General features: G+C 36.0%; 1 protein-coding gene across 2 annotated transcripts in view; it reads left to right on the top strand.

The window, feature by feature from the left end:
• The first annotated feature begins 4,645 nt into the window (after nucleotides 1-4,645).
• METTL24 (methyltransferase like 24) overlaps nucleotides 4,646-24,412 on the top strand; it is a 40,930-nt gene continuing 21,163 nt past the window's right edge. Inside the window, exons 1-3 of one of the 2 annotated variants that reach the window (XM_072408762.1) lie at nucleotides 4,646-5,123; nucleotides 21,545-21,643; nucleotides 22,138-22,277. In XM_072408762.1, coding sequence (XP_072264863.1) covers nucleotides 4,830-5,123; nucleotides 21,545-21,643; nucleotides 22,138-22,277 — 533 coding nt within the window. In that variant the 5' untranslated portion in view covers nucleotides 4,646-4,829. Of the gene's footprint in view, nucleotides 5,124-18,099; nucleotides 21,118-21,544; nucleotides 21,644-22,137; nucleotides 22,278-24,412 lie in introns of those variants that run through there. The other variant, XM_072408763.1, reaches the window with a different exon arrangement.

Here is a 24,412-nt window from a genome sequence, read left to right as displayed (position 1 = left end):
TCTAACTTCTGCAATCAGAAGCCCTGATTTCCTGTTTCCTACCTTGTGTTAGGTGGATAGAAGATAACATCACTATTGTTTACAACTGCTAGCATGATTTGGAGGGGCACTTGGCTGCAGTGGCCAGGTCTCTATATCCAGATATCCCAGGAAGGAGGTCCACTTTTTTATCTTTGTGGGGGAGAAGGACAGATAGCCATATTTATATAGTTTTCAAAAAACTCACACATTCACAAATTCATGGAAAAGAGAGGTGTATTCATTTGTGCATTTTAGATTTAAAAATCACATCACAAAACTGTGACAAGCAAATATCAAAAAACAGTATTTGTAGATTTAACTAAATGATAAAAGTCATACAGCACAATATGTAAAATATATAATGTTTGAGATAAAAGAAAAACTTGTGGCTGCTGATATAACCACAGGTAGCCCAGTTATTAAAAGATGTAAATACCTAATTAATTTTTAGAATTAATTTTTTTAATTAAAATTATTTTAATAACTTGATCTTTTATGGCAGAACTATTCACAGTCTGGGATGGTTGTAAAGCATAGTTGAGACTTTGAAGCTAAAGGTTCAATCAGAAGTCCTAAGCAATTGAAGGAGGTCAAGTGAGTCCTAACAAATTTCTACTTTCCACAGATCCCTGTAGAACTTCAAAGGCTACTTGTGTGTAAGGGTACCCTGCCAGCGGACAAACAAAAAAAAAATAGATTGGCTTACATAAAAGAGCCAAGGGTGACATCTGCAAATATATATAAAGAGAAAAATACATACTGCAGATAAAGTAGAGCAAACAGCAAACAATATTGACAATACCCAGCTGATTACTTTTCTAGTCATACCATTGAAGTACACTACAATCAGACTCTCTGCAGACTTTTCATACCCTCAAGTGGCTGGCATTTTTAAATATACTATTGGCTACAAAGAAAAACATTATGTAAATTATTTCAAAATAAAGCATGCTGTAGGAATGTACACATACGTTTTGTGAATTTTACTAAAATGTTTAATTTAAGTCACCTATGCTAGTGGCAGAATATTATAAACTACTGACCTAAATGCTAAAGGTACAGAAAACAACACCGTAAATAACTGCTTTCAACACTTTCACTTTAAAAGGAACAATAAAAAAAAAAATTATATAAAATAATGCAATTTGTCACCTAGACAATGGATATAAAATATTTAATTCCTAATAAACTTTCCAATAATTTTTAAACAAGCCATCCCTGAACTCTCTAGACCAGTGTTTCACTGCAAGGGTCCGGCCTTCCTCCAGAGGTTGCTTGGGAAATCTGGAGCAATGACAAATTTGTGCCTCCCAGGTCAGTTTACCCGACACCAAGGATAATTTAGGCTTTCTGTAAAAGTGACATTCTTCCCACTGCTCAGCCATTCTTCCTACTGTCCACCACATATATATATATATATATATACTGTGAGCTGTAGCTGTGGTAATTATAGCAGGGGTTTCCCGAGACCTGAAAGTTTTTGTTTCCTTGTGTAAAAGGGTTGAGAAAGGCTACTCCAGATGCTTGTACCGTAAGAAATTCCTCCCTAAATTGAAATAGGTTTTTTTTTTGTTTCTATAGCTTAGAAACACTTGCTGTTTGTTTACAGTAAAGGACTGATACCCCTATCCAATTCTAAAGCAAATTTAAATTGTTTTAATAGTAATAAGTACGGTAATCGAAAAAACTTTTTCAGTGTTTATTATGAACTTTCAAGACAAAGCTTTCCTCAATGGATATAGCTAAAGAGGTAAAGAAGGGGTTTATGTAAAGTGTTTATATGCTGGTTTAGAATATGTAATTAAATTAGTGTGCATTGGCTGGGCACAGGTTCCCTTGAACTGAACATTTTTTACTTTTCTGAGTCACATCTTTCAGGTCACCCCTGTACTCTCCTATAACAATGAAAACGCCTTCATAAAGTTAGACTGACAACTTAGCAATTTAAAAAGCCCTGACTGTCAAAAACATGAAGGGGCAGGCCCTCACATAGAGGTAAAGATGCCTAAACTAACAAAAATAGCTCAGTAACTTCACTACAGAATTTGATAATTACTTTGCAGTGTTGGGTTCTGTGTTTAACTCACATAAGGGACACTTAATGCCTAAAAATATCCCTCCTGCCCCCCCAAAAAGTATTGTTTACTACCTGGCTTCCATTTATTGACCTTTGTGTGTGGTTAATTTCAATAGGGACATTAGAATGTATTCTTTTTTGGGAAACTAAAAAAAATCCAAATGCAAGGCAATATCTACTAGTTACGTAAAGGACAAAATACATATAAAGGAGACGTTTTACCTGTCAAGGATTTGTATTTCTATCTTGTTCTGGGATTACACAGTTCTGTCACACAGCCTAGCTCAATCTGACATAGTTTAGTGCCTCCTACTCCTACTCCTATTCCTATGGGAATGCACAGAGTTGATACCAGGTCACATTCAGGTTTTTACACTGGCTACATTAAAAATTAAATTCAAATAGATACAGTATTAATTACCACAAGGCTTCATTCATTTGCATGTTTTTTTTTATAACTGCCTGGAATTTAGCTTTAGAAACTTATATAGGTGAAATAGCCATCTACCTTGTGCCAATACCTTGCAACTTTGATCAATGCCCCCTATTTGTCCTATTTATTTTATATTTTATACATTTATTAAAACCATTTCTGAAGGCATTTTTTTATTAACAGGTGGATGTTCATAATGCAATGTGATAATAAAGCCCGAACTGTATTCTGCTACCATCGCTGTTTTAGAAATAAGCCAGGTGAAAAGAGCTTTTGTTAGGATAGCATTGGAATCTGTCTCTTCGAGCAGGTGAAATTCTTTCAGTCATTGACTTTGTTTAAATTCAGTGGCTCTGTTCATTAGAAAATCTCAAGAGTAATGCCATCTTTGTTTTGTTTTCTTAAAAAGTGGGTAGTATTGTCTACTGAGGAGTGAAAGGAGACCTGACCTTTATACAGTAACACTGGAGGTACTTTTCATCTCTGGATAGATGCCACTCACACAATTTTCTACACCACTGTGCAGAAGTTTGGGACTGGATAAGTAATCCTAAACCATTGTGCCAAAGAATAAAACATTTTGGAGTTTTATAAAAATAAATGGTGTTATTTTGTGGGGGTATTTAGATGAACAGCAGGAAATCCAATCACACTAAAGCTGCAGGCATTCTCACACACTTGACCTGACAGCATGAAATTGTATTGAATTGGAAAGGAATTCCCTGCAGGTCAGTGCAGTGAGTGAAGTGTGCATTGGGCCTATTGTTCCAATCTCCAGTCTAATGATCTCTTGTGAGCTTCCCATCTATCCTGTACGCTGTGCTTCTTCTTCAATGCCCCACATTCCAATCATATTTTTACAACATATCATTACAATATAAACCCCTTTTTTAAGTGAAGTTGCAGATACCAAGCAATGGAGTCCTAAATTAGAAATTCCTCAACATGATGGATAATCTTTGCAATCAAAGAGGCAACAATTAATTTCTTCTTAGAAAAAAAACACTTTATAATTATAGAGTAAATATTATTATGATTTTAATCTAAAATGCATGATAAATATCATGTTGTAGATTCTGAATTTGAAACACATGAAAATAATAAAATTGTAAAACCTAGAAGAAAAATATTTGGGGGAAGGGTATAGCAAAGGTATTTTGAAATGTGTGAAGTCAGATAACCATGGAATGTAGCAGTTTTTGTAGTAGATAGAATAGGACACTATCCCATTGCTGTGCTTATCTCAAAAGAAATGTAACTATTCAGGATGACCATGAACACTTTATAAGTAATCATACGTGTACATGTCTGTTATCACAAAATATATTAAAATCTGGTATTTGTATGTGCTTGATACCTTTGAACCACAGCACACTTATGAAAATGTTTGTGTCTTGGTATGTGAACTGCTTTTTTATTTTTCATGCACAGTACCTTAGAATTAAACAAAAAATAAGAATCATTTTATAGTCAAGTCTATAAAAATGCTTATATAGACAGCGCAAATACATGTTAAAATTAACCTGTGTGGGGCCAGCAAAAAAGCAAACCTCTATAGAAGACTTTTCTGCTACCCTGCTTACAGGGGCAACTGTTCCTAATTATACATGTTTACATTTTAAATCCTTACTTTTTTCATAGAAAAAAATGCAAAAGATTATTAGAGAAGAAGGACTGAAAGCCACACAATAGTATCAATGAATAGTAAAATACAGAGACCTTCCCATTGTAGTGATTGGCAGCCTGCTTCACTCTGCACAGTGGTGGTACACACCTGGAGGTGGTACACATGGGGGATATACACACCTGGAGGTAGTACACATGGGGGATATACATACCTGGATGTAGTACACTTGGGGGATATACACACCTGGAGGTAGTACACATGGGGCATATACACTCATGGCTGTAATTCACACATAGAGGTAGTACACATATAGAGATTATACACATATAGAAGTAGTGAACACGTGAAAAATGTGCACATATGGAGGTAATAAATAAAAATAATGGCGGTAGAAGGCACATGAAGGAAATACACCTATGTTTGTAGTACACTCATTTCTATCACCTGGTTATCGCTGTCTGTATAATGAATAGCCCGGGACATGCTGAGGGAGGTACAATGGGAGGCTCTGAGCTGCTCCTGAGGAAAGTCCTGGGACTGCCTCCCTTCCTCCTCCAGCATTGGACTCTCACCTCTAGGACACTGCACTCCAGGAATGGCTGCTAACAAGTAACTTGGCCGGTGAGGGCTCGGCTCCCTTCATGCTCTGAGCTGGCAGCACTGAGAGGACCATGCTGGGCAGGGAGCTGAGACTGCTGTGCTGGAGAGCCTGTACCCTGCGCCTCCTGGTCCTGTGCCTGGCATTCTTCCTCTGTACACACTTAGTGGCTGAGCTCAGGCGAAAGCCATGGCCACAGGACGACCTGTTGCTTCATGTCCAGCCCAGGGAGCCCGGCATATTCGTGGAGCACAACAGGAGGATAGAAGTTCCCAGCAGGAGGCAAGTCATTTATGTCAGGAGGAGCAACAAAGGTGGGAGACAGGGGGGCAACCCCAATGTACCCCAGAGGAGAGACACCCTAAAGGTCAGTGATATAGAAAAGCCCCATCTAATCCTCTCTACCCCTCCTCGTGGGGCTCAGAGATTGTTTTATTCATTCATTATTTACATGTACTAAAATAATCTGATTCTGCCAAGGACATTTTATCTATTTTTATCCATTGCTGTATGTGTATTTATACGGTATATAAGTTTATATGTTTATATATATATAGATTGTTTTAGTTTTATGTTTATATATCAGTGTGAGATGAGGGAATGCAACATTACCATGCATGTATTCAGGGGGCTCAGATCCCTCCTTCTGGCTTCATTATGGATCGTATCCATCCCAAAAGCATGCATTCTTAATAACCTTAACCAGCCAATGAAGGGGATCACTTGAAGCACTAACATTCTGGATTAATCAGTGGCTAACATGGTTTGGAACTGCTGCTATGAGTTTCAATGAAGGTTTTGATAACAGATGTTTGAATTTGGAAATAACTGCATATAGCAAAGTAAAAGAAAATATATAAAAGTGGTTATTCACTGAATGATGTATGTAAATGATCAGTATCCCCATATATACCTATTAACCAGAAGAGCCAATGTGCAATTGGGGTGCACACAAACAACCGCCAGCCAATGGGATTGCTCCACAAAATTTACACTGACAACTGACACAGCATTTTAAACTAAGTGAAGCACTTCCATTGCATAGCAGTAGTCAGGTAGTGATTGCTGCTGCATATCTATTGAAAAGGTATTTCCTGATTACTTTTCAGTCAATAAATCACTAAAATATTGTTGGGAAACATCATGATTTGTAATAGATTAGCATTAGATCGTTTTAACAAATCTGACATCTAATTTATTATCCATATCTTGTAGTGTATGGTCATCTTCGGTTAGTAATGTGTATATAAAACAAATAATAATATGTCTAAATATAGGAAACTTTAATATATAACTGTTCATTCCTGATTTTGTTATGATTGTAACATTTGGCAGAAGAAAATATGTGATGGGCCCTATACATGGACACACATCTATGTACTGATGTTTTATTGTATTTTTATTACATATGTATGGAATTCTAGATTTTCCTTTTACATATATCCGCTAGTATCCACAGTATACCTGCTAAACTGCAGCTGAGACAAAGGATAAGCCACATAGATAGTGTACTCAGCAAGTCAGAGCAGACTAAAAGATGTACATTGAGATAGAGGAACAGTAAAGTACAATCAATGTGCTGCCTAACTAAACAACTTAAACTTAATAGCCCATACCCATTCTGAAAAACATTGTGCAAATATGTTGGGGCATAGAGAAACAAAAAGCAGAAGTGCAACAATTTCTCTGTAAGGTTAATTATACGTACTTAAGTGAACGAACAGTAAAACTTACAGCCAGAGGGAAAGACTGCGCCTGAGGCAAACAGGAGTTAATACTTTAAAGGGTGGTCATTATTCTTTGTCTGCAGTCTTGCACTTGTGTGGGGCGGTTATTTAGATTAGAAATGCTTGTCATTCTGGGTAAGCCAATACCAATGAAACAGATGACAAGACTTATTTTAAAAACTGCTTTCCTGGCACACTATATGTATATATATATATGTATGTATATATAAATTATGGTATTTCTGATGTTTAAAGATATATTGGCTTTTAAACTATAATGTTTGGTGAAGCATGGATTTTATGGACTTTGTACCTTCCCCTTCTTGCAGGTTGTTGTTTTTTTAATTCCTTCTTTCCCTTTTGTTCTTTGGTTGGTGATATACCCTTATCCTACATGGATTTTCTTTTGGATTGTTGTATACCTGTAGGCCTTTTTATTATATTGTTTTTGTTCTGCCTGGGGAATTGCACTAATTCTACTGATAATCCCTTTGGAGAAATGTAAACTTTAAGTGTATCAATCTGTAACAATGTTTTATTTTTATCTTGTGATTTTAACTTTTACCCAGTGATTGTGATAGCTTGATGGGTGATATCTAACACATTGTTTGTTCTAGCAGTTGATTCACCTTGATTCCTTATTTATGTTATTTGTACTTTTATCAGTGTTAATGCTTATGTATACCCATTTGAACCCCTCTCCCCCACCCTTTTTTCTCCCTCATTTTTTTCCTTCCTTCCTTCCTCTTTGTAATGTTCTTATTACGTTGTCACAACATTCTCATAAAACGTTTTATTGAAACAAAGATATAATGGCATGGAGTGAATGACTTTATAGTCAAGTTGACAGGTTTGTTTTTTTTTTTTACATTGAATCCCCTGACTCATTTATTAGGGATGCTTATACATGGTCTCCCATGGTTCCCACAAATTTCAGCAAAGTAATTTTACCCTGAAACGGAAATCTGTTCAGTTAATNNNNATATATATCGTGCAGGAACGTTCGTCGTTCGTTTTCCGACGATAATAATTGGAAGTGTGTACGTAGCTTTATTTATGTTATTTCTACTTTTATCAGTGTTAATGCTTATGTATACCCATTTGAACCCCTCTCCCCCACCCTTTTTTCTCCCTCATTTTTTTCCTTCCTTCCTCTTTGTAATGTTCTTATTACGTTGTCACAACATTCTCATAAAACGTTTTATTGAAACAGAAAGATATAATGGCATGGAGTGAATGACTTTATAGTCAAGTTGACAGGTTTGTTTTTTTTTTACATTGAATCCCCTGACTCATTTATTAGGGATGCTTATACATGGTCTCCCATGGTTCCCACAAATTTCAGCAAAGTCATTTTACCCTGAAACGGAAATCTGTTCAGTTAATGGAACTTTTAACAGCTTACGATAGGGTAAACATTTGGAAATGTGGGTATCCTGGGATATGCCGTTATTGCTATATGCACCTTAAATTATTTGTGGATAGGAACTGGGGTGATTGGGCAGGATGGTAGCACCGTGTATATGTTTGATCCCGAAACTTCTCCATTGTTTTCCCTGTGTTCCTCTTCTACCTTCTCTTTGCAGTGTACAGTTTTTTTCCTTCCTCTTCTTGCAACTTCTTTTTATCTATGATAGATTGATCCCCAGTTGCCTATGCTAAGGGTGCTTAGCCTTTCACTTACCCTGGGAAATAGTGGTAACCAGGTAAACAATAACTAGGAGTTATCGATCATTAACCAGGCCGTACACCTATTAACTAGTGTAAGGGCCAGCAAAAATAACTAATTCATACAAATGACCTATTTTTCTCCGTTTTTTAGTAAACAGATCAAGACATGCAGTTCAGACCATACCAAAGTCAGTCCATCAGCCTCTGTATGATCAGAATAATGTATAATAAAGTGTAAAGAACAGATCCCCACAGATTGGAATTAAATATGACTGAGAATGGCAATTGGGTAATGGGCCATATCAGCTCCGGAGATGATCACACCATAAACTGGAACATATATGTATTATTTAACAATTCCTAACGGAATTTAAAATCAAAGTGTAACTGCAATGTGACTGTGTTTTCTGAGCTTAATGTGTACTTTGCTGTGTCCCTACAAACCCCACCCCAACCAACCTCATTCTTACCAATTTTTTATTGAGCAGATACTGACGACAAAGCTGCAGTGCCACATGCCCACATTTTATAAGCTTTGTCCAAATATGCGCAGTGCTTCAAATATAAACTTTTTGTAAAAATATATGTGAGTGCTTAGGAGGTGCATGGGCCCAGCATATAAGATTGCTAGATATCCTGCATGACTGGGAACAGATAAGTATAGGTTTTAGTTATGTCTACATTTAAGATCTAATATGTAAGCTTGTTTATAGTAATACAAATGAGTGATAAACATATTTAAGGTACTTTCCATTAACTATACTAATACAAACTATTTTTTTTACCCCAAACAAAGCATACATGCCTAAAAATATATTTCTAAAACATTTGTTTTTGTTTTGTTTTTTATTAGTACAGTAATAATCAGCATCAGGAGCATAAACTGACAGCACTCCTCCTGCATGATGTAAGATGGGGATGGGCTTAATTTTACCATCACTTTAGCTTCATCTATTATTTTTTGCTATTAGCTGGAAATACTTGCCGACTTCAATTAAAAAATATATACAAACAGTTATGAAAGAAGGCTCATGTCATTTTACCTAGAAAAATGATAAAAAATTGACTTTACTCTCAAACAGATGACTTCCAGCCTGATATTTTGTGTTGTTGTATGTGCACAGGTACTGTTAGATACTTTCTGTGTGGTGAGTGGGAGAGCATACTCGGCACTGAAGACATCAGTGAGATGTGACACATTTCTTAATTCTAATACTATCTTAGTTTCAAAACAATTTGAAAAGCATCTTTGATATTTCTTTAAACTCTGGAAACAAATACTAGTGGGGGGGGGGGGGCGCCGAGTTGTAAACTTGTACAGATCTTTTTTTTTGATCTGCTGGACCAGAAACCTCTGAACCAAACAGGTGAACAATAAGGATTTCCTCTAGAATGCCGACTCCCAGAATTCTTAGAATACAAGCAGAGCCAAAAATTCTCCAAATAGTAATAATGACTTTAGCAGTTATAGTAGAGGAAACAATGCAAATATCTGCCAGGCATTCCTCTGTTGCTGAATATTGTGTTGGTGCTCAATGGTGTAGTAAGTTTTGCTTACCAAATGTTAACGTACACCAAACAAAATATTTTTTCCGCAAATATTTGCATGTAGTCTGTAGTGTACAGTATAAATAAATTTGCAGATAGCACACCTCCTAAATTTATACCTTGATATTAAGGCAGTAAAGATGACCACACCAAAAAAAAATTGGTACTGCAAGATTGAATAGTGGGTGTGGTTTAAGGAGTATGGTAAAGTTAATGTCAAGACAAAATATAAAAAGACATATCGGGTACATCTCTACAATACATGCATATCCCACCCTGCAAGTGTAGACAACTGATTTATTTACTAAAGGTTTACAACCTACTGATTTATTTACTAAAGGTTTTGAGAATGTTTACACAATCATTTTTTGGTGTTCTGAAAATGTCCCACAAATGCAAATTATGTTTCCACTGTTTACTTTTTTTTTTTCTTTGAGCAAATTCTAGTTACAATTGTTATATCTCCTATTGCTTGCAAAATTACATAAAATAAATCCCTGACTTGTCACTATATACATAAGTATACCAAACAAAAAAACACCAATAAAAAATTGCCCTTTAGTAGCAAATTTTTCTTTTCCAAATGCTTCCATAGGAATTAAACTGCAGCATTGAAAATTTGTAGCATGTCCCATGGTATCTACCCCTACATTTACATAGTAGGTGCCCCATTCTGTATTTAGCATGGACTAACCATTTCTTTTTACAAACGAATTTTTCAACAGAGATGTAAATAACAGGTACAGTAACCAAAAACATTAAACTACAGGTACAGTAACCAAAAACCTTAAACAACACTGGGAGTACAGAAAACACGAAGAAAAGGTAAAACATTCAAAAATGGCACACAATGAGGTTATAAAACAAACAGTAGTAGATGCACAATACAATTTGGTTGATTATAACAAAACAAAAAAAAAATTGTTTCAGCACAAAATTAAAAAAGGCAGAACTTTATCAAGTTGTCAGGATAATATGAACATGACCCAATCCATTAAAAATATGTGTGTAATCCTGTGGTAAATGGCCACTGAAGATAGTTAAACCGCATTTGTGTGGACCAATGATTGAAACAGTAAAGATAAAAAAGCAATCAAGAAGAAAGAAGGGAAGAAAAAGTGATAGAAGAAAAAAGGATGGGGGAAGGACTGGGTCTACAACCCAATTAGGTCATGACTTTGTAAATAATTACCATTACACAGGGATAGGTGTGCCTGGGGGCCATCCCCGATCGAACTTAAAGGGTGAGTTGAGATAAATGTCTCCCATGGAGCCCAAACAATTTCAGATTTGTCAAGGCCATCATGCAGCCTGGTCGTAAGCTGTTTCATGAGCTAAAAATATCCCTTATACGGTCACGGAGTGCTGTCCATGTGGGGGGAAAGTCATATTTCCAGTACCTGGGAATAAGGCATCTAGCAGCCGTTAGAATATGAGCCATTAAACGTTTATAGGGTTTAGGAAGATCACTGATAGGAAGCCCCAAAAAATGGGTCAATATATCCAGGTGAAAAGGTTTTTTAAACAGCTCCCCTAATAGGTCATTAACCATTCTCTAATATGAGGGTATGCGTGGGAAAAAACAAAAAATATGATGTGAGTGCCAACCTCAGAACCGCACCTCCAGCAGAGGTTACTTGTATTTGGAAAGATCCATTGAAGCACCTCCGGTGTAAAGTACCAGTGCATTAATATTTTATAAGAAATTTTTTTTATTTAAAGTGCACAGAGAGCTTGTTGCTATTGGAAAATACTAATATCCTCTCGAAGAGCTCTACCCAGAATGTGTTCCCACTTTTGCACATAGGCATGTTTCACTACTGGAGAATTTGAATCCAGGTGAAGGACCTTGTAAATTCCTGAAATTACACCTTTCTGTGAGGGCCCACTGATAGACATTTCTCAAAGGAGGTGAGTAGTGGAAATACAAGATCCTTCGTTAAAGTCTGTGCAAAGTGCCGAATTTGTAGATAACTAAAAAAGGAGATGCCTGTTACCTTAAATTTCCTGGAGAATCTCCTGATATGATAAAAGCCTTCCCGTGCAAGGGTGTACTATTTTACCAAAATGAAAAAGCAAGCCCTCATGCCATGAACGAGCCATGTGGTGTGTTGAGCTTACCAAAATTTTTGGGGTATAAAGAAAAGAATTGAGGAGTGAGGGCTCTGAGGTTAGCTTGAATCTACATTTACAGTGAGACCAAATTTGCTTAGTGAACTGCATTGAAGATAGCAAGGAGAGTTCAGGAGCCCTATATAAGGTACTCCAAAACAGTGGTCGCCAACCTTTTCAGGTCCACAGACCACTAAAACCACTGGCTCCCAACCGCGCATGCGGAGTGATGTCATTATGCCAACCCCACCCACTCTCCCATCGCAGATCTGAGCCCGCAATGGGAGAGTGGGCAGGTTGTGTGCAGGGACATGACCCCGCCCACTTCCCTGAGTCTGGGAACTGCTCGGGGGACCTGGTGTGCGGCTGTGGCCGGTGCATCCCCCCCAGTGGGGTCCCTCTCCTGACCCCGCTTGGGGGTGCATCGACCAGAGCCGCGGACCCCCAACATTTTCTCACGGACCACTGGTTGGCGACTGCTGCTCCACAGTATAGAATTCGGTTGGATAGGTGCAATCCACAATTTCTCTAGTTCCGTCCAACCGATAAAAGACTGCAGTGTCGTCCAGGAGACCAAAAGTCTAAGATGTAAAGCAAAGAAGTTTCCCCTAGAGTGACATAATAATGCCAGAACCCTCCCATTCTCCCATCGCAGGCTCAGACCTGCTTGCTTACCATCATGGGGGGACACTAGTGCAGGGCTGTGGACACAACAAAAGTCCACAGCCTGTGCTGCTGTCCCCCCAGGATGTTTATCAAGCAGGTCTAAGCCTGTGATGGGAGAGTGGGTGGGTTGTGTCCATATGGGGGACAGAGCCAAGGACCACCAGTTGGCATCCGCTGATGTATAGTATATGTTTGGTTTAAATTATAAGTATTGCACAGTTAAAGCTTTAGAGAACCCAACTTTACTGGAAATGGTGAAGATACTGGAAGCCATTTAGATATTTAATTTGTTATATTTTTTCAAGCTTTCTCTGATTTTTTTATTTTATTTTTTTAATTTATTGTACCAATTGTAAATCAATTCATGAGTTATTTGTGTTTCTAACAAGTGTGATCTAGGAAGGGAACAGGCTAAAATAACTTTGAAGAACAGAGAATAACAGAGAAGGTCATATGCATACAAATAGATACTGGAGAGCGACACAGATAACAAGTGTCTGTCTGGTGTCACCTTGGACTATATTACACAAGTCTTTTATTATTCCTTAACCTTAAAAAAAAAAAAGCCGCAGCATTGTAGCTGTCAATAACCTTCAAAGAAATTGCTGTTTAAGTTAGCGAATTCAAATTTTTATTAGTCAAATTGAAACTGTTATATAATTATTTTAAATACACTATTTACATAGCTGTACTCTTATAGATATTGCCTCTTCTGACTGAACACTCAAAAGGTGCGTACACACTTCCAATTTTTATCGTTCCAATCGAACGACGAACGATCGATTGGGCAAAAAATCGTTCGTAAAAAGGTAACCAACGATGCCGACGAACGAGGAAACTCGTTGGAAACGAACGACCGGACCGGCGGATCGGATTGGACGACGATCGTTGGACATCGTTCGTGTGTACGGTCGTTCGTTGATCGTCCATGGGCTGGGCATGCGTAATGAACGAACGTTCGTTCACTTTCCTGTCGTGCACATAGTTCCTCTATCGTTCAAACGATCGTATCTATTGTGTGTACAATATCTACGAACGATCGTGTCGTTATCTCTATGTGCAGGATCGGTGCTATACGATCGTTCGTAGATATCGTGCAGGATCGTTGGTCGTTCGTTTTCCAACGATAATAATTGGAAGTGTGTACGTAGCTTAAGGAAGGCGACAGACAGGAGATAAGGCATTGCTTTAACTTGTTTTGAATACACAGGTAGATTTCAACTTAAAGTTTTTGAGCTCTGTAATCAACAGGCTGTTTTAAGCAAAGCATAATAGGGCCTGGAACATGTAAAAAGTAGCCTAATTATTCACATGCTGGTTGAAAATGAGAACACAAAGTAAATATGCAATAATTCATATTAATCTAAACATTCATTAAAGGGGATTCAAATATTAATATGCAGTTATCTACTTATATGTACCTGGAACCCCAGCTTCTGCATGTCAGAAGGCCCCTCACATACACAGTGGTAATACTAAACTATTTATAAACTATACTAATATAATCCTATTAAATATATTAGGATTTAATTCATTTATTATTATATTACAGTTTGGAGCAAAAGTTGTTTATTAATCAAAAAATAAAAATTACATTCTAGATGGCCAAGAAATAAGTAGGCCACCACAATGTGTAGTGAGTGACAAATAAAAGCAGATGTGTCTGATGGAAAGACTGCATAGGACATTTTGGCAAGAATATACAGCATTTGTCCTCCATCTGGATGCAAAAGAAGAAGCAGCATAAATTAATACAGGCAGTCCCCAATATTTGTAATGGTGTCTTTACATAGTACTTACATATTTAGAAATGACTAATTTCCAGCAGACACAGTAAAGGATGTGCAGAAGCTATCCATTATAATTGCCCTCCCAGTACACACAGTTTTGTATTCAAGTGAGTTCTGCCATAATACACAAAATGGAATCCTTTCCTCATCAATTGTCTCCTACTTCATAGAAGAGGAAATGATGACCCACTAATGTCACTTGCTTCTTCCATAAGGAATTACATCAAGATGATCTCACACAGATGGTGGTGTGTTTTTTTTTCTTCCTCACTGTAATGGTGACCACTGAGTAGATGCCTTAAGCAGTGGCTACCCCTTAGAGAAGAAGTTAGGTCATTGTAACATACAAACAAGGAGTCGTCAGTGGTATGCCATATTCAATTTATGTGTTGTAAACATACTAAGATAGGTGTAAGAGTTAAAGTTAAAGGTGCATGACAGCACCTTGCATGTTTTATACTACCAGGACATAGTCAGAAGAGTTAAGCCTTATGACTAAAGACAAAATATATCAAGACACTGCCATAAATTAAAGCACTTACTGGATATGCCATACTGCTAATAACTCAACGCCCCCAAAATTTATAGAATATCCACTGATGAAACGCTCTTTGTTTAAATGTGTGCATTTCTAAGCAAGGTCACTGATGGCCTTGTTTGTGCTAAACAGTAGGAGCCAATATTGTTTCCCTAGTGGCAGCAGGATTGTGTATGTACAAACAAGGGGGCAGTTGACATCCACTCACCAAATGTCCATCAGGTAAGCGGCCACCCACCAGATACCCAGAGACTTTGTAATGATATAATCATGCTTTTTTTATACTTAAACTAAATAAAAGGGCTTCATGGTAGTCAGGAACAAGGGCCAGGAAATCTGTTTGGAAGGACTGAAAATAAATCACCCAGGGGTCTATTTATAAAATGGTGAATATGACATTCACCAAACATTCTCTGATGGAGAATACCAGTTCCATGTATTTTAATGGCACTGAACATTTCTCCACCTGATAAATTTTGTTTCATTTGATAATCACTGCCCTATAATCAGACCTCTTCATGTTTCCAGCAAATGATATGTAATTTTGCTAATACCTCCCACATAGTTTATGGAATGAGCCCATTTGTGTAGAACAAGGTTTATTACACTCACTCTTGGTTGGATATATGCCCAAAAAGTACTTGTGGTTATAATAAAACTGTGGATTGTATAAAGTCCATAGTAAAATGTGTTGGTTATTTCGGTTTAGTATAATTAAATAGTGAAGAAGAAAAGAGAATGGTTTGTTCTGGGAATTATGAGTCATGATGGGAGATGAGCACTTGGCTGACTTATACTTTAAACATGTAGAAACAATTGAAATCACTTATAGAATGGGCAAGTTGTCAGGCAGCCAGTGAAGCTAATTTGAGATCATGTGCCAAGCTGTAGACACGTCTCTCCCACATGCCAGGTGTGTCTGTAGACACAATTCACTGACTCAAGGCACTGAGCTGCTGACAACCATAATTAGCACTGTCACAATCCACTCAGCTCTTTCTTTTCAATACCTCAGGAGGTGCTTTTCAGTCCCAATCCTTTGTTACAACGGAGGAATTTAAACATGAATTTAATATTTTTTATTTTCAGTCGTGTAAAAAGATATGTGACATTTTCTGGATTCATTATAGCTATCATGAATCCCTGGTAACTTTGCCTAAAGGGTACCTGTTTATGAAAAGGAACTTATTGATAAGCAATAAGTTTATTTTATTTTTTTTTGAGCTTTACTGAGCATATCGCTGTAAAAATAAGCCCATATGTGTGAGTATTAAATGGGGAAAAAATCTTTCCAATGGAGTTCTAGATTGCCGTAAACAAGGGTTCCAACCCATCTCCACCATATTCAAACTGAAAAAAATTGGCTTGACATACAGTTTAGGCTATAACGCATACAATATTTATTATTCATTCTTTGTCCAAACCAGTCAACATTTTAGGAACAAAGGAATACAATTTTAATTAAAAAAACAAAACAGAATACAATGGTAAGTGAGTTAAATCAATCTTTACTGATGTATTCCTTAACCTTAAGAGCCACTACATCAATTTCTTCACTTTAGTAATCAGTGTAGCTGGATGCTTTTCAAATCAAATATATCCTAGCATGTAGCCACCTTATCATGTCTCAAGGGGAATTTCTGGCAGTAGATTCCAGAATAACTATGTATGAGCCTCCCGATTTTTCCCCATTCATTACAGATTGATACACAGCAGGATATTTTGTGCCCGCAACAACTCTCAGCCAATGGGAATGCGAACTACTGTATTCACTAACAACAAGTCTCAATAGCTCTTAATAAACACAGCTGTGAGTGTTCCCATTGGCTGCTTGTCAGGAATGCTCCCCACAGTGGGACTATCTTTACATTGTGGCCGGAGCAGAGGAGAATTCCAGGACATAAGATGGCGGCATAGGGGGGTAAAGAGGCTTTAAAAAATTTCCAAATGTTACTGGATCACACAAAAGGTTTAAAGTGCATTAGAAAAAAACTTTCTGCACATTATTTTTATGATTGGGAAAAGTTTGTGAAGAAAGTTTGTGGCATCCTGTGTTTATTTTTATAGCACCAAAATCTTCTTTAGCACTTTACAAAATCCATAGATATGTCACTAACTGTCCTCCACAGGAGCGCTGAATCTAATGTTTCTATTGGGGAAACCAATTATCCTACCTATATGTTTTTGGGCTGTGGAAGGAAACCAGAGTACCTAGAGAAAAGCCACACAAACATGAAAAGAACATACAAACTCCACGGAGATGGGATGTTCTGATATTCCAACCTGTGACCCCAGTGCTGCAGGTTGGTCCTGAGCCACTGTGTATTCAGTTTTAAAGAAGTTCTTGTAACCACTTGTGTCCCAAAAGTAATACTACACAATACTACTTTATGTATTTATATTTTTGTGTGGACTTCTGATAGTTGGCTTTCTACCAACAAAGTAATATAAAGTGTCATGTTTTATTGTACATAAATTAAATATGAGAATAAGGTTGAGTGGTACAATCATTAAGCCATCACCTATAACCAAGACATTTTTTACAATGTTCTGATGCTTTCAACTGACATGACACATATTATTTATTAAAGTTGTTGGTGGTCTCTTGTGAAAATATTTTTCTTAGAAGTCAGCCTCGGTATTCTTTCCAGCTTCTGTGTAAATATATTATGTGAACAAGAGCTGAATGACAAGACAGACGTGTGAATCCTTGATACAGTCATTAGTTGTGTGCCTGGGGCCAAGAAGAGTCATATTCGTGATAAATATGACTTAGGGCTCTTGTAACACTGTACAAGACACTAGTTTTTTCAAATTAAAAGCTGGTCTTATAAACTTCATTCTGTAGAAAAATATATTTAAACAGTCTGAAACAAAGGCTAATGAACGCAATCTATATAGACTGTATAGTTAAAATGTATATAATGTTTTCTTTTTTCAGGCTGCTCATACAGGAAACAGGGCTGTTTTAAATTTAATTCACCTTTTATTTTATTACCTCAATTACTAATCATTTTATAGGCTTTTTGTAAGCTTTACATAGAAGGGAATACTTAATACCTCATTTTTTTTTTTGGTTAACAAATAAGTCTTTTTTAGGGAGATTCCACTTCACTTATTTGCTAGGGAGCAAGTAGACAGAGCTGTGTAATATGTTGGCATTTTATAATAAAGGATAAAACAATAACGTGAAGGGGAATCCTATTAGAAAGAGGCCAATACAACAGGTTTCCCCATTGGAACAATCACTCTATATTTCTGTTCTGGTAACAACCTATAATTTTGGATTTTCCCTAACTTTTACCATGGTGATGATGGTTAATAAAAGAAATAAAAAAAGGTAAATCTCCATAGTGGAGGAACAAAAAGACGAGTTTTAACACTTTTACTATCTACAAAACTAAAAGTTTTGGATTTAGATACAATAAATTAAAGGTAATCTTTGGTCAGCGTATCATATCACTCGTAGAGCAATGGAAACCTTGTAGTGTATAACATTTTATCAAGAAGGGAGTCATACTTTTTTGCCAATAGCGACACTTTACCTTTCCTTTTGGAAGAAACATTGACAATTCTTTTGCTGGGTTTAATGCTGCAGAATCCTGTTAACTAGCAAGCAAGCCTTTACAGAGCTAAATCACGCGTGTCCCATATCATAGATAAGTGGATTATCATTGGTCCCCGAATTGAAATGTGTCCAAGACTCTTAGCAAATCTGCTGAACCTAAACCCCAAAATGTTTCTTGGGGACGAGTTAAACATTATGCTGGAGATCCAAAAATGTGTGTGATGACTTGTGGACTGTGTTACATTAAAGACCAATTTCATCAATTTAAATTTTTAGTTTTTATTGGCAAAATACTGAAAGCAGATGTAAATTCTGACATGCTGAGCTCTACATTGTAGCAGCCTTCAAAGTTATAGGATTTTTGCAATTTCTCTAATGGATACATAAACCCTTTAGCTCTATTTTTCTCTAGTGTAGAAGTGACAGGGGCATATTCTTTAGTGCTCTTCACATAACTTTTTCTTTCATTCCTAGATGGGTACCAAGCTCATTGATGGTTCCTAAACACTTACAACAAACTTGAATAACCCCAGTGCTATTTAATCCTTAAAGGACTTCAACAGCAACTTCTCTGTACCTTCATCTAGTTCTACAACCACTAGGGAGGGTTTAATTTTACAAAGTAGATTCTGTATTTAACTTCCATTGACAAGAAGCATCAGAAAATTGAAATTTGATGAAAAGGTTTTACTACTGCTCCCTTTTCTTCAGCAACAGGTTTTTATATATAAGTTTAAATAATCTACTATGATGGAATATATGAACGCTAAACGTATGTGTTAAAAAATGAAAAGGGCCAATGCAGAATATTTCAAAGATTTTTACACAGATCAGCTGATGTGTACACAATAAAAACCTCTTGTCCTTTTTTTTGTCTCTATATTTTTCACCAGAGCGGTTTTCTCTAATTAAAATAATAAATCTAGACACATGCATGAAACCTTTTCATGTTTCCATGCATCATGTTGAATATGAAATGTGTTAGGTCATGGATTCACCCAGCCTGCAAGAAAGGTTTTATGTAAAATGATTTCCATAAATTGGCTCTTGGCTGTTTGGAATATACATTATGGCCAACTCCAACTGGAAACAGCCGTTGAATCATCTACAGGAAAACTTTTTATTCTCTACATATATGGTATAGTCACACTAGTCATGTCATATTGATTCTTAACTGGACCTATTCCTGCCAGCTAGAAAGCGCATATCTGCTAAATACACTTTTTGTATATTAGGGGTTCTTTTAGAAAGTTTACACCATCAACAACTACTGAAAACATCAACTGAAAAGTTCCTGCCCCATGCTTTGTCGACCAGTTAACCTTAAAGATGGCTGGTTACAATTTAAGGGTATACCTGCTTAAAACTAATATTTCAGTTTGTGCATAGGTGCTGGAGGGTTTCAATTACTTTATTTATTCATTTATTTATTTTATTCTCATTTACTTTATTGATATTTGATCTCTTCCTTTGAGTTCCTGGGTTTGCAAATGTGATAACATGATCCTAATCACTAATTCTTTTCAAAGTTTTTAAATAATGAATATTTGAATTTTAAGGAAAGATAAATACAGATGACATGGTATTGGCAACAATCAGAATCCTATGCAGGTTAAAAAAGGTGTAGTCTTGTATCCCTTAAATGTAGTTGTTTCTGTGCAAGAAATTAATTCAGCTCATAATTTTTTGTTGCGTTACTGTAGAATTGAATGGTGTTGGCCCTACTCAGTTGTAATTTGCTAAACTACAGAAACATTGCCCTTGTCCTCATCTCCACAACCTTAGATTACACAGGAAATGTGAACAGGACAAGGTTCTGACCTGTTTACTAGTATTTTTGTACTTATTCAAACATAATAAAACACGTTTTCAATTGTATATTTAATAGAGAATTAGAAAACAAAAGACAAGTTTAATTGGGGTTTACATGTACTTTAGGGACTATGTATTAATAAGCAAATCTTTAATTCACTAAATCATCCAGGTCTATGTGTTTTCAATGGGAATAAATAATTCTTCAAGAGAGAATTTGGGTGAATGTCAGATTCACTGCTTTATAAATAGACCCCAAGTATATTTATGGATCTCAATAACTACTGTAAAATATTGTACAAGAGCAAGTGTACCCAACTTACTATAGACATTGCTGTGCTTGACCGTTCATGTTGATTTGAAGGAAGGACTGGAATTCTTATTTCATGGCCTTTACACTAGAACCTTTGTTTCTCTGTTATTTGAACTTTTGTGTAGCACACCTTGTGCTTTCAAGATATCCCTTATCAGTTCATCCTATTAACAATGTCATACTTTTACCTGTGGTATGTAGCCATTTCAGAAGTGAGATCTCATTACCTGTACTTGGTGATACATATCAAAATCTAAAATACATTAATTACTCCTAATCTGCTTCTTACACTGGCCTAACTTTAATTACATTCAACAAATGGATAATATTCATGTTTGACAGTAATGCTGGTCTTCCAAACGCTATTTCTCAGAGAAATATATTAAAGAAAATAAGTCATAAAAACATTGTAGCCATCGCTGTAGGTTTTGGTTGCATCTAAGCATGCATTATTTGTTATTTCTTATTCAACATGTAACCTGTTTATTGTCAGGGTCACCGGCAACATGCATCAGATATCCATAATTACTTTACTACAATTTGATATGGTTTAGGAGTTTGAGGTACAACTAAGAAGAAAAACCACAAGGCTTGTGGACCACATAAGTGTGCCAGGGTGGGTTCAATAACAACCTAACTAACCTGTTCTAACCTTGAAATCTTTTTCTTTGGCTGCTACATTTATGGATTTTGAGTATTTTTCTGCTTTACCTTTAGTGATTTGCTTGTTTATAGCCTTTAAAACCTAATTTTTGTATTGATCACTATGTTAAGAGACTATGTCGTAGCATTATGACGGTTTTGTATATTTTTGCCTTTATGTGACTTCCTAGGAATTTTATTAGTTTTTTTTTTTCTTTGGGTTATTTGTTAATCAAGAATAAATAACATCTATAAAGTAGCAACAATGACCATGCAACTAACTGGTGCTAACCTGTGCTGCGTTTCTTTTTTTTTTATTAATCCTATTTTTATGTTTATTTTTTTTACTTTATTCCTTTATTTTATTTTTTCTCTTGTCTAATTATTTATCTATTTTTTAGCCTGTACGATGGCATATCGATCTTCAACCCTGGGCTGGCCCTTCACATTCGCTTGAAGAAGAAGCAACACGCTTTCTAAAGTACATCTCTAAACCACAGGTGGGTAGAACTTTGGGAAAGAACAAGTAAGGTATTAAGTCTCATTTGCAAAATGAAACTGTAGGTGTTGCTGATAGAATTTAAATTAGAGCTATTTCTAAAGCTGGCCATGTTACTGTAGGCAAAACTAATTTAATGTGGTGAACAATGAATACCCAGAGCAAATGAAACAAGAGCTGCTCCCTGCACATTATATACAGCATCCATCTCCATTATTTAGGCTCAGTACTCATAGCTGATTAGAATGGGGTCCTTTACAAATATGACATTTATTATAATGCATTTACAACATTAATATAAAGCAAAATGAAAGATAAACTGGCAGAATAAACCTAACAAAATATAAACCAAATATGCTAGAATAAGCTATGAAATCAGACCATGGATATATAGTATTGAGAGTTTTATATATACGTGTTATATATTTTTTTACACTGATTCCTGTAGTCAAGAATAAAAGTAAATTTAAAAAAAGTATTTTTTGTATTCTCCAGATTGAATGTTCTCGTTTAGTGACAAATGGATTAATGGAAAAATCCGAAGTCAGCGGAAAGCCATGGACAATCTGCCTAGATCCAAAATTTAGTTTGGCATATCAGATCAGAAGTAAACAATGTCGTATCTACTCATTAGGGTAACAAATGTTTTCATATTTCTATCTATAGCTATACAGTTTTGTTATTGAAGGATGTGATTTGTGTGTAATGTTAGCTAGTTTACCCGGTGATGAGCAAAGTGATTTACTTTTATGGATATGGAGCACTGTGGTGTAGACATGTTGTGTATACAGAGAGTAGGTTCAGTGTCTTCATTAGGGTCTTCCCAACATTCATTGTAGTTTAGTTACACCCTCTGGCCTTTTTTCTTCAGTTAAAAAGTTATACACATTTTCCCTAGCATTAGAGTATTCATTACTATGTGCAATCAATAGTGTAATAAATCATTTGTTTTTTTTTCTGCTTCCTCCAATCACAAAACATGAAGGGGTGGTAGAGAGATGCTGTGAATGTATAAAACACACATAAGCATGCTGTCATACACTTGGGAGGTTTAATATTGATAATACAATTTTTCTTTACACATAATAAACATGTTATGTATATTCACACAAATATCTTTATCAAATTTAATTAGGTTTGGAGAAAAATGGGACAGGACATTTTGGGTTCAAACACGCACACCCCGAATTACTGCAAAGCCAATGCAGAGCTTTTCTTATAAGAGACTGTATCATGAAAAACAATCTGCATTAAATTTTTATATGTAAAAAAAGTTTTTATATAGAAAATGATTAATAAATATGAGTTTAGAAACTTTGTATGTGTTAAAAACTTAAAGCTTAAAAAAAATTAGAATGCAATCAACAAGTAACCACTATAGTTTCACTGTGAGCACCGTCAATCTCTCTCACATTGAATGAGTATCTTATAAAGAATATCTCATCTGGAAACGAAATAACCATATGGTGACAGCTATGTTCCACCAGCCATCTTCTGTGTTTAAAAATTATATGTCTTCAAGTCTACCATATGGAAGGCACAGAACAAAAAGAGTTTTCATAGAGGAAACTGCTGATCTCCAAAAAAAAAAAAACATTGATGTCACAGCACTATTTGAACAGTGTTCTGTGGACAGAGGAGACAAATGCTAAACTGTTTGGCAAATGTACTCTGCATAATGAAGGGATCAAAAAACGAATACTCTATTGCCATATAAGAATGTGAAGCTACTGGACAGCATGAAGTCATTGACTGAATGTCAGTTTGTGTCATATGTTCTTTAGCAGAATTTAAAGTCCACTTTCTCTATGATAAAAAAATCAGCATTGCAGTATACCAGATATACATATGCAGTATAAACAGAAAGCGATGATCCATGTTTAAGAATATTTGTGTTAGAATGTTGACGTCAACCCCTGTGAACTTCATGGTCTGAAACACAAAACTTGCATGTTAAACTTTTTGCTCAAAAAGATAAATCAAATGTGGCGTTCTTTAGACAATGATCTTATGATCGCTGAACATGTTTTAAAAGCCATTGATAGACGAAGAAGCTCAAATATCTCACGTTTTCCCCTACAACTGTACTAATGTGACTGTTACTACAAATGATATATATTCGTAAACAAATTGATTATGGTTTCACAATACCAATTTGTTTTAGGTACATATTTGATATTTATTGTTTTTTCTGCTGGGTATATCTTCACAGACACAATTTGCTACATATCAGATTAACACATTTTGACTTTATTCAGCCAGTTTAAGAATGAATGTTCTATTTGTGTGAAATCAGTAATGTGTCTATGAAGTCAAGGCCAGTCTATGAAATCCTACAGAAGCAGAATTTAGGGAATGTTTATGCTGTGCGTTCTTTCATTCTGGCAGCACTAAAGCCTTTTTTTAATTCCCAGTGGGCTGCATCTTATCCTCCTAGATGCTTGGCAGGGATGACTGCTAGCAGGCCAAGACCTGGCAAATAATATTATCTATATACATCAAGCCAAAAAATAGTTTTATTCTCCAGAATTGAAAAGCTTTGTGTTATTTATTTTCAAATTTACTGGTATCCAATAATTGGTAATGAGAGGAACTAGAAAAATATGATGATATTTTCAATTTTTTGGGTGCATCCCAAGGTGATCGAAGTCTAACCTGAAAAGTTGTTGAGCTTTATTCATATAAGTGTATGCCTATGCAGTTACCATTACCTGGTCAAAAAAAGTAATGGTGTCTACAAGTTTTTTTTCTGTTTCAAATGTATTCTCTT

This window comes from Pyxicephalus adspersus, chromosome 4, assembly GCF_032062135.1.
Source record: "Pyxicephalus adspersus chromosome 4, UCB_Pads_2.0, whole genome shotgun sequence".
NCBI classification, from domain to species: domain Eukaryota; kingdom Metazoa; phylum Chordata; class Amphibia; order Anura; family Pyxicephalidae; genus Pyxicephalus; species Pyxicephalus adspersus.
This window is presented reverse-complemented; position numbering and strand designations above follow the sequence as displayed.